We start from the raw sequence: 14,658 nt of genomic DNA on the forward strand, positions 1-14,658 counted from the left end.
GCGCCATAACGAACGTGCACTACATTTTTGAAAATTTAGAAAAAATATTAAACGACTTCAAAAAAAAAAAAACGCGATAAGTTTACTTAATGATGTTGTAATTATTATTATAGAGATAAAGGAAAGAACTTGACCTCATATATGTGATTCTAATCATGTTTTATTTTGATATATATGTTGGCGTGTCACGTTTTCACTCTTTTGTAGGAGGGTGGACATGGAACTTCATTTGAAATAAAAATCCAACGAAGTATTTTATTTGCACCAAACTATCTCTCGTATCTCTCCAGGGTGTGCCACATCTGAATTTAATATTTTGTACGACAAAAAAAATCATTGTGCTTTCGTCAGTTCAGTTAACAATAGAGGCATGCCACAAATGTCCCAATACCGTAGATAAGCCCATTTACATTGTCATAGTTGGCAGTATGTTATTGCGTTCACTGTACTGCAGGTATTCTCGTTGGAACATGAAGGCCATCTGTATTTTATCACCAAGACTTTGAGGCTCTTTGGCTGTGGCACCGTCAGTGAGTGGTTGCATTTCTGGTGTGCGACTGCAGTGACATCACAGAAGAGTTGCTCGGAAAGTGTTTGTACACGCGGCATTCCCCGGATCCTGATTTGCTGATCAGAACTTCCGGAGAGGTTCGACTCAGCGACTTCCTTCTGTGGCAGGTGCCGTGCAAAGTAGTTTGCAGGACTTGGCTCCAGTAAATGTACCATTTCTGTTGTAGAGTACCATTTGAGGTTCAAACTCGGTCTATTCCGAGGGAAATTGGATGGAGATGCAGGTGTTGGACTCTCAATCTCACCTTTTTTTTTTTTTTTTTTGTATACAACATTGAGGCTCGTGTAAAAGCTGTAAGAGCAATCTCACCTTGAACCACCATTACGAGACCTCTCGGTTCATTATAGCTTCATTTCTTCACGTCGTAGTTGGTAAAAGTGTTGCATAAATGAAATTAAATGATACCAAATTGTTGTTCTTGATTTGACCTTTCAATGATTTACTTCCATTTTCAGACTGCTTACACATGCCTGGTGTTTCAAAGTGTCCTATGGCCTGAGTTTAGCGTGTGGCACCTCCACCATGCTGTGCTGCAGTACCAAGCCAACTACACCGCCATACAGGCAGGTGTCACACATTGTTTACAAGTGACTGTTATTGATTCAGTACATGGTTAACACATGTATGATTACCATTCTAAATGGAGCGAATGGTTTGTTATGATGGTTTAATGTTTGTCCATGCGAGATGTTCATTCTAAAAATTGAGTAGAGCTAAAATGTACCAAATGTTAATGTTGTAGTTTTAGACTTTAACCTGTGTGGAAAGATCACGAGAGTAGAAAGATCAACGCAGGTATGGACTACACCCACCTGCCAGTTGCACGTCGATCGATTAAAGAACCGGAGTGTTTTGTGACAGCAGGTTCATCATGTCGGATTGAATGAATGAGCTGCACAGCATAACAAGTACAATCAGTATAACAAGACTGATAGGCCGGTTCTGCAACTTGACCTCAAACAAAATCGAATCGGCTTCTTCTTGTCACCTTCCCAACTCATCCACCAAGTTTTGTTCAAATCTCTCCATAATCTTTTGGAATATCGTGCTATATGTCGTTTTGGCCCGATCTCTGAAGAATCACTGAAAAATTCTCGTATCTGGATTCAGATCTTCACCAAATTTGAATCCCTTCATCGTTATCACACACCCAACCTGTCTTTTTTATTTTATTTTATTCCATACAATGTTTAGGCTCATGGAAGAGACGACACAGAACAGATCAGGACACGACGTAACAAAGTTGTTTGTTATGATGGTTTAATGTTTGTCCATGCGAGATGTTCACCCAACAGCAGGGCAGAGGAAGAAAGTCGATGGAGACAGACAACCAGGGGATGAAGGTAACGATGAGTGGTAGGGGAGAAAGCGAGGGATGATGATGATGTCCAGTCTCCTCGGGCAATGATGGCGTTGCCACCATATTGCCTTTCTATGGCAGGTACACACGGATAAGTGTGTGGTATTGTAAGGGATTTACCCGCCAGCACCCCCCCCCCCCCCCCCCAGGGATGATAATTTGACCAAACCCAGACAGTTGCAGGATAATTTATTAAAGGGGGGGGGGGGGGGGATACATGTACATGGGAAAGCTGCCGTGTAAGCAAGTAACAGGCCAGCTTCTCCAAATTAGGACACAGCAGGCCAGGGTTTATATACTGTACAGAAAATAATGAAAGGAGACTTTAAAGATAAAAGGAAAGGCATAACAATTGGGGGCTGTTTAGTAAGGGAAAAGCTATCTTCTTGTCCACTCAGCTTTGCCCAAGGTCGGAGCCTTGCTTAACTTCAACAACAGGCTATGTTATTACAGGCTAGAGGTCGGTGCTGCCCAGCTTGGTTCAGTTCCGAGAATGCTCAAGGGCTGCCTAGTAACAGAGCCAAATGTATGAAATCTCCGGCAGTATAGACGGGGGGTCGCCACTCCTTTCCATCCCTCTGCTGGCCTTTGAGGAATTCACCCTCTTCCACCCATGCTGTTGGAGTCGACTGGACTCTCATCCACCAGATGTGCAGAGCCATCTGCCATTTAAACCACATAGCTGCGGACCGTTACCCTGGTAAGGGGGGCTGACAGGTACTACACCTTGCCCACAGGTGACCTGATCCCACCAAGCGAGGGATGAACAAGATAGATACGTAAGCAATGTTTTGGAGTTGTTGGGGGTGGTTTAACAGGTGTAGAAAAGATCATGGTTTTGGATGGGGGATGACTTGAGGTGGTGGTGACCAGCTGTCTTGAAAGCCTGAAGGGAACAATGAGATGGAAGAGGGTGGAAGGTGGTTCCAGTTCCACAGGCTGGAAAAAGAGGAACAAATGAGTGGTGGTGAGCAGTGATTTTGGATTTAGGCAGTTTCACTCAGAGGGAGTTATTGGTGGACCGTGTTCATCATGCAGATACTTGGGTGGGATAGAGCATGGAGAGGGCAAGACTGGAAATGAGGCGGAGGAAGAGCGACCACGGACATGTCGGCGATGGCGAAGTGATACACCAATTGATTCATTCATCGCGAGGGATTCCAATAATCTCGAAGGCCTAAGTTTCTATGGCATCAAGATGAGGCAGGGGAGCCTGTCCAGAGGGGAGAGCAGTACTCCATCAATCTGTGGATAAAAGCCTCGTAGGTGGAGAGGAGCCGAGTAGTGCCAAGGAAGGACTTTGCATGACGGAGGATGCCCAGTTTGGCGTCTGGCTTTGGAGGCCAAATTTGAAATGTGGTTTTCCCAGGAAAGATCATGGCAGATAGTGAGACCCAAAAGCTTGAGTGACTGAACCTTTTTGAGCGGGTTGTTGAGAAAGTATATGGGAGGATTGGCCGTATGGTCCTTTCGGAGAGACAAAGTGAGTGTTATTTGTGAGGATTGAAAGACATATTCGAAGTGTTTGACCAGATTGTGATTTTTGTCAAGGTCTGAGGAGAGGGAAGAGGCTGCTACCTGTCTGTCAGAAGGATGAGGGATGTCATGGCAGAGTGTGGAGGAGGCATCAGTAAAAAGATAAAGAGGATTTGCCAGAGTTTCAGAGAGATCATTGATGAAGATTAAGAATAAGATGGGGACGAGAACAATGACTTGGGGGTACTCCAGCCTTGACGGAGAGGAGAAGAAAGGGTTCCGTTGAGAGCCACATGTTGGCTACGAGAGCAGAGGAAGTCTGCAATCAAAGAGTGGAGTTGGCGTTGGATTCCATCGATGGACAGATTGAAGAGCAAGGTGCGATGCCAGACTGTACCAAAAGCTCGAGATATATCCAGAGAGACGGCCCTGATCTCATGTGTGATATTGAGGGCCTCCGTCCATTGTTGGGAGAGTAGAAGCAGCATGTGGAGTGACCTGGTCTGAATGGGAATTGGTGATCTGAGATGAGCCTGTAGGAGAAAAGGAATGATTTTATGTCAAATTGAAGTAAGTTGACAGGTCTGTAGTTGAGGAGATCCGTTTTTGCTCCTTTTTATGTAATGCTGTGATGTTGGCTGATTTCCCAGCAGATAGAAGATGACCTCAGGTAAATGACAGAGTGAAAAAGGTGGAGAGCGGAAGTGCAATAGCAGCAGAGCAGGTTTTTAGGACACGTGACCTGATGCCATCCGGTCCAGTTGCAGAGTCAGAGTCGAGGGTTGCCAGAAACGTTTCCACCTTCTCAGGTGCAAAAGACTCAGAATCCATGAGCCGTTGGGTACGACTGGGAAGGGTAGCTACAGAGGGGGTAAGGGATGGGGAGGATGAGAGAGGGAGAGAGAGAGAGAGGGAGAGGGAGAGAGAGAGAGAGAGAGAGAGAGGGAGAGGGAGACGGAGACGGAGACACACACAGACACGGGGTTAGGGGGACACACGATTTTGAATCAAACTCAGAATTGAGGCAGTCTGCCTTCTCACGAGCGGAGTCGGCTGTGGTGCCATTTGAACTGAGGAAAGGGATTGAGGGTGAGCATACACCACAGACAGACTTGATAAGGTGCCACCAGGCTATAGAGGAGGGAGACAAATTTGAAAGTTTATTCTCGAGATTGGAGGTGATTGGACGGGTGTCGGAGTGAACTCCATTCAATGTACAATGTGCGCTGAGTGTGTTCATCAAAAATGTAGTGGTTTGAGAGGGTCATTAACCAGTGTGGCAGCTACATTCAAATGTAAGGTGTGCTCAGAGGGAGCTGCAGATGGAGGAAATGTTGAGTTGGATCTTGGAGACGGCGTGAAGCTGGAAGGTGTGAAAACATTTTGCTACCTCGGAGACATGCTGAATGGAGAAGGTGGATCAGACTCGGCAACGGTTGCTCGAGTGAGAAGTGCATGGAAGAAGTTTCGGGAACTGAGTGGCATGCTGATGTGGAGGGGAGTGTCGTTGAAGCTGAAGGGAAAGGTGCATGCTGCATGTGTGAGAAGTGTTATGATTTATGGGAGCGAGACATGGGTAATGAACGTAGAGCAGCAACGAAGGCTGGAAAGGGTGGAAATGCGAATGGTTCGGGGGGATGTGTGGAGTATCGTTGAGAGAGAGGAAGACAAATGATGAATTGCAAAAGATGATGGGAATAAAGCCTGTGATTGATGCTGTGAAGAGGAACAGGTTGAGATGGTTTGGTCATGTGTTGAGGAAGGATGAAAGTGACTGGTTGAGAAGATTGATGGAAATGAATGTAGAAGGAAGTAGAGGACGGGGAAGACCGAGAAAGACTTGGCTAAAGATGGTGGAAGCAGAAATGCGGGCAAGGGTGTTAACAAGGAGAGATGCAGAAAATAGGGCAAAATGGAGAAGATTGTCATGGGGACCGCAAGGCTAACCCCCACTCTAGCAGGGAAAATGGCCTTAAAATGCATGTTGTTGTTTGTTGTTGTATTCTTGAGATTGGACAGATGTTGTTTTCTGGCTCTCCTGAGAGTAGACTCACACTTGTTGTGGGATTTGTGGAATGCTCTGAGATTGCCTCCGCTTGGATTTGCCTTCCACGAGAATGGAAGTTGTTTTATAGCAAGTTCCTCATTACAGGATTCAGAGTACGAACAGCGTGAGGGTGCGTAAGATAACTGAAGATGAGATGGGATGAATCTGTGCACAAAGGAGAGCAGGTTTCTGTGGAAGAATTCCTCGGTTGAATTCATATCGGGGTCGGTAAATATAGGAGATCAATCCTGATGTGTGATGGCTGCTTGCAGTCCCTGCCAGTTTGCCTGAGTGAATCGCCATACTCGCAGGGCTGAGGCTCTTCTGAGGATGGCCAGAGAGATGTTCACCTTTAGAAGCACATGATCAGATGAGCCAATTGGGGCAGAGGACGAGATTGATACATTGGTGGGGAAGTCAGTCATCACCAAATCCAGAAGGGAGGATTTGCCATTGGGAGAGATCTTGGTTGGAAAATTCATGGATTGATCAGTCCCAGGGAGTCACAGAAAACCCGAACCAGAAGTCTACTAAGTTTCATCTGAATCAGTCCATAACTTTTTGAGATATCCTGCTCACAGACAAACAAACAGGGGTGAATGCATATCCTCCATCCACCTTTGGTGGCACAGGTAATGATGGTCGTGCGTGAGGTAAGATCCTCGTTATAGATGAGCACTACCTCAGACTCGACTGTAGTTTATATCACTGACATTCGACAGGAATCACATGTTATAATTAGTGCTGCAAATACACATTTGCCCGGTACTTCATTGTAAGAACTTGTGAGGGTGAGGGCCTGTCCATTAATTGATTCTTTCTTGGTGCCAGATTTTCAAGCGGGGTTCACATGGGTACATAGTTGTCCTTGTGTGACATTATTCATTTCCCTAAGTTTTGGCTCTGCACCTGTGAGTCACACAACATTCCCCATCAATGCTCGACGCTTTCAGAAAGATACAAGTCAAAGGAGAAAATACGTGTCATTTGCATTGCAGAAGGCCCGGGAAGCGCAGCAGGCCGAGACTGCATGGCACGAGCACCATGTTGACCTGGAGGTGTTGTGTGCACGAGAAGGAAGTGAAGACGAGAACGAACTGATGCTGGCGACAACGACGGATGAACGCAGGCAGCGCACACAGGTGTTCTTGCAGGTACTATTATTATCTTACAATTCCCTTCTGCCGATATATCATGTAACAATCATGTAATCTCAGGATGCGAGAGGACCATCACATTTTGTGTTTGCTGTGTTTATACAAATAGCTGAACATGTACACAAATATAATGTACGAACTGACGACCGAAAGGCTGTAGTTTGGTGTGGTACACATGTTACTAAAATGTGTCGGTTAGAGCCGTATGTGTGTTTCTTAAAGGTGTAGCTTAGCGCCATGTCACCTGAAGGTTCACACCATGTGTGTTTGTGTGCATGTATTTATTTGCGCATGTGTTTTTGTGTGTGTGCATGTGTGTTTGTGTGTGTGCATGTGTGTTTGTGAGTGTGTGCATTAAAGTTGCTTTTGCCTACTATCCCCACACATGGGTGGGCCTGAGGAGATGGAACAGAGATCTACCGGGTCTCAAAGTATCCATCTCTGTGTGTGTGTATGTGAGTATATATGTGCGTACGTGTGTATATGTTTGTGTGTGTGTGTGTGTGTGTGTGTGTGTGTGTGTGTGTGTGTGTGTGTGTGTGTGTGTGTGTGTGTGAGTATATATGTGCGTACGTGTGTATATGTGTGTGTGTGTGTGTGTGTGTGTGTGTGTGTGTGTGTGTGTGTGTGTGTGTGTGTGTGTGTGTGTGTGTGTGTGTGTGTGTGTGTGTGTGTGTGTGTCCTGGGCTGAAAGGATCGAAACCTCGAGGAAGAACGGTGCCCAGCTGATGATCCGTGCAGTCGGGAAACTAGTCAATTGCTTACGGGTTAACGTTCTTGCTTTAGGTGGAGAAACTATGTTTGAGATTTACAATTTAAATAAAGTTGAACATGGGATGTTGTGATGTGTCCCGGTGTGTACCCCGGTTTAGAATAGGTACACCGTATCCCTGCGCATCGAAGAGGCGACCAAGGGTTGGCGTCAGGAAGGGCATCCGGCCATAAAAACATTGCCTCATACAGGGAACCATGATTGTCATGGGGCCCGCAAGGCTAACCCCCGCTCTAGCGGGGAAAAATGGCCTTAAAACGATCATTCATTCATTCATGGGATGTTGTGAAATTAACATCATTTACAACAATCCTTTAAATTATTTATATTTAAGTTTAGGAACAACCGATACTGTACAATTAATTAAGTGTGTGTGTGTGTGTTTGTGTACGTGAGTGTGTGTGTGTGCGTGTGTGTGTGTATGTGTGTGTGTGTGTGTGAATAAAAGAGACAGATGTGTGTGTGTGTGTGTGTGTGTGTGTGTGTGTGTGTGTGTGTGTGTGTGTGAGAATAAAAGAGAGACATGTATGTGTGTGTGTATGTATGTGTACGTGAGTGTGTGTATTATCTTGAAAGTGTAGTTTTGTTTTGTATTGTTTGTTTAGTTGTTTAATTCTAAGTGTGTGCTTTCTCTGCAGGCCCTGGATCGCAAGTGGGATTTGTTCATTAAAGAACTTTGCGCATCCAGTCCTGTGACAGTATGTTGAACATGTCGTCATCCGTCGGAATCTCTTTAAGACACCAGACCAGCTGCCTGCTCTTTCCTTTTCTGATCGAGTCCCTTTCCTGATACGGTGCGGTATAAGTACGGCACACACCAGGATCGGGCCCGACGATGCCCCGGCACCGCGGCCGCTTTCCTCACCATGTTGACGACTCCCGAGGTAACCGAGCAGCAGCCCCGCAGGGGATCTGGAAGGTACTTTGACATGAAACCTGTCCTCATGTCTCGTTATTTGAGAACACTTTATCATAAGAATTATGGAATTCCTCCTCTTCTATTTTATTTCATAAATTGATTGGAATATTGCTTTTCAAAGCTCGCAATCTATTTTTGCATCTCGGGAGTAATTTCTTTGCATTACTAAATCGCTTTCCATGCAAACGTATCCCTTTCGTTTTCTGGAGAGTCCCGTTTAAAAAACACACAACATCGACCGTTGCTCGAAGAATGGACCGAACGCCCGATGTCGAACCGACGTCCGAATTCCTCGCTCGGCCACATTTTAAAACGAATGAAGGCCCGCGGAACTTATCGTGGTCGTCGCAGTGTACCGGTCATTTGATAAGATCAACTGTGTTGTGATAGAAAAACGGTTAATACATTTTTCAAATCAAGTTGGCTGCAGTTGGTGCGTGCGGGTACTTCCCGCTTCCCTGTGGAAGCCAGGTGAGGGAAAATTTGTGGGTTTGTTTGAAAAAATATAATTTCTCCAGAAGTGTCGACATTTTTTTTGATGAGCATCACTTTTATTCCCGAAATTGACGTGTGACCATTCAGCGAGGCCGTCGGTATTTGCGGGTCTGTGAACCGACGCACGGTGATGGGCACGGTGCCGCGGACCCGCCTGGGGAATCCACAACTCCCGGAGAGGCAGACATTGCGGGAAGGGTGTGAACAGGTGAAGGTGTGTGACATTGTGTTCGATGCTTATGGCTATTACGTCATATGTGGTTGTGAAACTTCGTGCTTGTTATTCCCGTGGTTGTGTTAGCCCTGTAAATGACGGCGCGTTGTTTTTGCCGAACCTCAAAGTGTTATATTTGATTCGTGAACGATTCCCATGCAGTTTTTCATTTTCATATCGAGGCTTCAAATGTCGAGCAAATCTCAGTTCAACGAATGCTGTTTCATTTGTGATGACGTCACATTGTCTTTGTGATGACGTCACTTTAACTCGAGCACATTAAATACCCAGTTACTTCTCTTTGCGTTGATTTTTGACTGTTTAATCGAGCGATTTTACATTGTATTTCAGAATCATTTGAACATTTTAAATGAAATGCCTAATCAAGGTGTCTGAAGTGGTCGTTTTGTGGTTTTGTATACAACATCAAGGCTCGTGAAAGAGCGAACATTAATCACACAGAAAGACAAACCGACACATAAAACATATAACATCGGGAGCGGTAGACAAGATGGGGAGAGAGGGGGAAGGACACAAACACAACATTTGAGAGCAGGAACCGAGAGACATGGAGACATCGAGAGATCTGAGAGAGGGCGAGGGCTTTGGGGGGGGGGGCATGGGAAGGGGGCGGTGGGAGAGGTATAAAACATATGGACACTGCCAGGACTTCCAGGAAAGAAGTTGGAATTTCAAACAAGGTGGATCTGGGGTGAATTAGCGGGGGGTAGAAAAGATCAAGGTTTTGGATGGGGGAAGATAAGAGATGGTGGTAAACAGCTGTTTTAAAGACCTGGAGGGAGGAGTGGGATTGAAGGGAGTGAGGGAGGCTATGGGTGAAAAGACTGCGAATACAGAGAACGAAAGTTATTGGATCACAAACGACGGACCGCTGAGAGAAAAACAAAGCCTCAAGGTTGTACAGTGTACACTGTACAAGGCCTCAAGACACGACACGAATTAACACGATTTTCAATACAGGTATGAAAGATTTGCACCGAAAAATCTTCGTCGGGACACAATATACGTACAACACCATAAATAAATACAGTTTTAACGAAAATACAAATGGGAACAATCACTTAACTTCGATTTCAAATCGTTCGCGACGCGGCAAAGGCCTTGCTCGCGACGCGGCAAACAGACGATCAATTTATGAAAGATAAACACCGAGAAACAACCAAAGTTGGACACAATAACTTCACACACCGAAAGATAAATACAGTTTCGACAAAATACAATTGTGAACAGACTTAATCTTCAGGAACGAATTCAGGAACAGTTCAGGAACTAATTGCGGTCTAGTTGTCGGTGGGGGGAGGCGGTTGGGGCAGAACTTGTGACAAAGCACAAGTAAAGTGAGTTTTGTTCATATTCATTTTGATTTCCCTTTGAGCATCTCGTGTGAACATTTCATCGACCCTAGAAAGTTGAACATCGAGGCTCATGGTGGAGCAAGGAGCATGAGAGAGGAAGGGGAGCTTGAGAGAGGAGCATGAGAGAGGAATGGGAGCTTCAATCATTGCGAGCCTGAAGAGGATGAGCGGCCATTTGCCAGAGGTATGAGGTACGTCTGAAACGAGGGATCTCCAGATCACGAGCTCTCTGGAGTGAAGGTATGTGTTCGCATATATTTTGTCATTTGTCGTCTATGTTGGGATCATGTGCAGTAACGTGGATACATGCATGTTTTACGTGTGTGCCAAATTTCATTGTGGGTGTCTTTGGCAACAACTGAATGACCGATTGATTCTCTGGTTCGTTTTCTTTTCCTTCTGGATTGTGCCAGATCAGGAGAATTAAAATGGAGAATGTTTCCATCTACACGGTCGAGGCCATCTATTTATTATGTACACTTTAATTGCAGCAGCGATTAATTTCATGTTTTTATGCAGCCTGCGGTTCATCATTGCCGGGCTCATGGCTGTGCCGCTGATGCAGTGCCCCTGTAGGTTCATCATCATCGGATCGATCTCGAAAGGACACGACTGACAAACATTTTCCATTGTTCTCTTGTCGCCATCGCTTCAGGGAGGTCACGCCTGTTGATTTTGGTGTCGTGTTCCATTGTATTGATGTAGGTTTTTTGTGGAAGAAGATCCCCTCCCCTCCAAATCCTCTTGAGCGGTGACCATGAGAAGGTTCCCAGAAAAGTACCTTCTTGGCCATCTCTCGATCACTTCTCCAACAGCGCCCACTGAACCTGAGATGTTTCTGGGGATCTTTCCATACAGTTCCTCGTTAATCCCATGTGCTCTCCATTAAATGTTAAGTGATGCCCTCAGTAGTCTGGTGTATACACCATTGAGCCGTTTGGACAGAGAGTTGGTCATCGTCCAAGTTTCTGCTCCATACAGGAGAACCCTATCGACGGTGGCATGGAAGAAGTGTTCCTTCGGTTCTCTACATAGGCCGCTCCTCCAAACAACATTCATCTTTGCTGATGCTGCCCAGGCTTTCGCACTCCAGCCCTCCATGTCCTTTGCAGTGTTGGCAATGTATGACCCCAAATATTGAAAGTCTGGGACACACTTCAATTTGGTACCACTGAGAGAGATGAGATCCCCAATGTTGCCAAACGACATGAACTCAGTCTTTTCTTCGTTGATGGTGAGGACGACTTCTGCGGCTGCACACTCATCCCTTATAAGTTGGTGCGCTTCAGCTGGAGTGTCAGAGAGAAGACGAATATCATCGGCGAAATCAGTATCTGTGATGGTGGTAGTTGGGTAATGACTGCTGCGTCTCTCATTTAAGGTGAATCCTAGCTGCTCATAACCGTTGATTGCTGATCGTAGAGCAAAGTCAAGAGTGATGATGAAGAGGAAGTATAGAATCAAATGCCCTGCGAAAGTCGATGAAAGTTAGTATCGCAGGTAGATTGTTCACTTTTATCCCTTTAATGATTCTAATGAGTGTAAGGATTTGTACTGTTGCTGATCTGTTTGAGCAAAACCCGTTTTGAATGTTGTGCAGTATTGGCTCGAAGTCCTATCTTGTATAAGAGCAGTTTGTTGTAGATTTTTGCTGAGATACAAGTTAGGCTGATTCCACGATAGTTCTTTGCAACACTTAGATCCCTTTTCTTCGGGAACGGTACAATTTCACTCCTTGACCACTGAGTTAGTTTATCCCCAGACAAGGCTCTGTTACAGATTTTGAGTAGCTGCTCGTCGAGTGCACCACTTTTCCAAACCTCCGGTGGAATTCCGTCGATACCTGAGGCTTTGTTGTTAGCCAATGATTTTTAGTTATTAGTTCTTTCATTGTGAAGTTTTCTTTCTCAATTGGCAGTATCTCATTTACAACTGTATGAGTAGGGCCTATGATCATAGGTGGAGACTGTCCTAGAAGGTTTGAAAAGTGATCCTTTTTTTCAATCCTTTCAATCCTTGTATTTTGCAATAGTATTTTGCAATCCTTACGGCAGGATCGCACGCTCAAGGTTTGCCCTGGTTACTATTTTTTCTTCCAGTAATTTCGTTTACTGTTCACCATATTAGTTGCGTCTGATAATGAACTTCCACAGATGTCATTTTGATGGTTTTGTCCCTAATATACCTTTCTTGACACTCATCATAAAAAACCACCTTTAGAGGACATTTTTCCCCGCAAGCGGGGGTTGGCCTTTTTCGGGGACCGTGGTTGTTGTTGTTTTTTGGTCCCCTTTTTGAAGCAATGTTTTACGGCCGGATGCCCTTCCTGCCGCCAACCCTTTTTGTCGCCTTTTTACAACAAACAGGGAATTACCAGTGAACTGGTACTCAATTTGCCGACCTCGGAAGGATGGCAGGCTGAGTCAACCCCCCTGGCATTAATTCAGCGATCGACCGGGATTCGAACCCAGGATCCTAGGATCCTAAGCTGGTACCCTAGCCGCTAGCCCAACACCAGGGATAAGCGCATTTTATTTCTTGTTTTGCGTTATCGTATTCTATAATATTAGTTTCGGTTTCATTTGCAGACTTTGCGATGTATGCAGATTTCAGTGCTGCACGCTTTTCTATTACATTTTCATCTTCCCACGGTACTCGACGTTTGCCTGTAGGTTAGGACAGGAATTTGGAATTTGTTCATGGTATCGCCTCCTCTTTGACAATTACACCGTGGGATCTTGAACATCCACCAACTAATGCCGGTAGACAGGACACCTAGCTTAACATCCATCTGAGGGAAGGTACACGCATCGATGCTTCTCCCTGCCAGCAAAACACTGGGATGAGACGGTTTATAGCTGGGTCAAGATGACAATTACCACACTACTTCATTCCATGTGATTCTCGTTAACCTTGTCCTTGTGCTCTTACACGAGCCATTAAAGCTTCCAAAAGAAAAGATGTGCCTGGAAGAAAGTGTAAGAAGACCTTTTTGATCCTGTGTATGGTTAGCGAATGTCCAAGTGACAAGTGGTTAAGTTGAGAGGTAAGTCTGTGGTAGAAAAACCTTAATGTTTGATTCTACTCCCAAACCGACTCAGCCTGGACCCTAATCCTCCCGAGAAAACTATAATTTATCGTTCTTTTGAGTTTCTTCAGAACTGAACAATTCCAACTACAAGGTATTTTTCTGCCTCCATCAACGAAACCGCCGGAGGCATTAGGTTTTCAGGTTGTCTGCCCGTCCGTCCATCCATGATAGGTTTTCGTTACCACGATAACTTGAGAACGGCTGAAGGGATCTTAGTTAAACTTGGTGCAGGTATGTATAATGAGGTATAAATGAACTGATTAAATTTTGGGGTCATGAGGTCAAAGGTCATAGGTCATGTTAGGTAAAAAGCCTGTTACCACAATAACTTGTGATGTGATGGGATTTGAACCAGTGATGGGATTCTCCCGGTGTGTACCCTGGTTAGAATAGGTACACCGTATCCCTGCGTGTCGTAAGAGGCGACTAAGAGGGTTGGCGTCAGGAAGGGCATCCGGCCATAAAAACATTGCCTCAAAAAGAGAACCATGACAATTACAACTACATATGAGCAGGATACAGCCCGAAGTGGAGATCGGTTTCTGAGGTTTGGGACATGGAATGTAGGGACAATGACAGGGAGATCAGGAGAAGTGGTGGAAGTATTGGTCAGAAGAAGAGTGAACATATGTTGTATGCAAGAGATGAGATGGAAGGGAAGTGGTGTGAGAATGGTGAAGGGTAGGCAAGGACAGAAATACAAGTTTGTGTGGCAAGGGTGCCCGGAGGGCGTGAATGGTGTTGGTGTCCTGTTTTCTGAGGAGTTTGTAGACAGTGTGGTGAGTGTGACTAGAGTGAGTGATAGGTTGATGATGGTGAAAATGATGATTGGAAAGCTCTTGGTGAACGTCATCTCGGGATATGCTCCGCAGGTTGGTCGGAGCGATGAAGAGAAGGACAAGTTCTGGTGTGCGATAGAGAAGCTGATGGAAAACGTGAAAGATGAGGAAGTTGTTGCGGTAGGAGGAGACCTAAATGGACATGTGGGAAGGAGTAAGGACGGTTTTGAGGAAGTTCATGGGGGTTAAGGATATGGTGTGAGAAATGGAGAAGGTGAAAGGATTTTGGAGTTTGCTGATGGAGTTGATTTGTTGATTTGTAATACTCAGTTCCAGAAAGAGGATAATAAGCTTGTTCCATACATGTCAGGTGGGTCGACGGCAACCGTTGACTACCTGAT

The 14,658-nt window shown here is 45.2% G+C and overlaps 1 protein-coding gene across 8 annotated transcripts in view; it reads left to right on the forward strand.

Annotated features, from left to right (window-relative positions):
- The window catches only part of DHDDS (dehydrodolichyl diphosphate synthase subunit), a 66,590-nt gene extending 57,280 nt beyond the window's left edge, over positions 1–9,310 (forward strand). For all 8 annotated transcript variants that reach the window (XM_068116473.2, XM_068116477.2, XM_068116472.2 and 5 more), the window contains 4 exons: positions 564–678; positions 1,027–1,134; positions 6,453–6,608; positions 8,022–9,310. In XM_068116473.2, the coding sequence (XP_067972574.2) occupies positions 564–678; positions 1,027–1,134; positions 6,453–6,608; positions 8,022–8,090 (448 nt within the window). In that variant the 3' untranslated portion in view covers positions 8,091–9,310. The remainder of the gene's footprint in view (positions 1–563; positions 679–1,026; positions 1,135–6,452; positions 6,609–8,021) is intronic.
- The last annotated feature ends 5,348 nt before the right edge of the window (positions 9,311–14,658 follow it).

The sequence above is a fragment of the Myxine glutinosa genome, chromosome 5, assembly GCF_964187855.1.
Source record: "Myxine glutinosa chromosome 5, kmMyxGlut1.1, whole genome shotgun sequence".
Taxonomy (NCBI): domain Eukaryota; kingdom Metazoa; phylum Chordata; class Myxini; order Myxiniformes; family Myxinidae; genus Myxine; species Myxine glutinosa.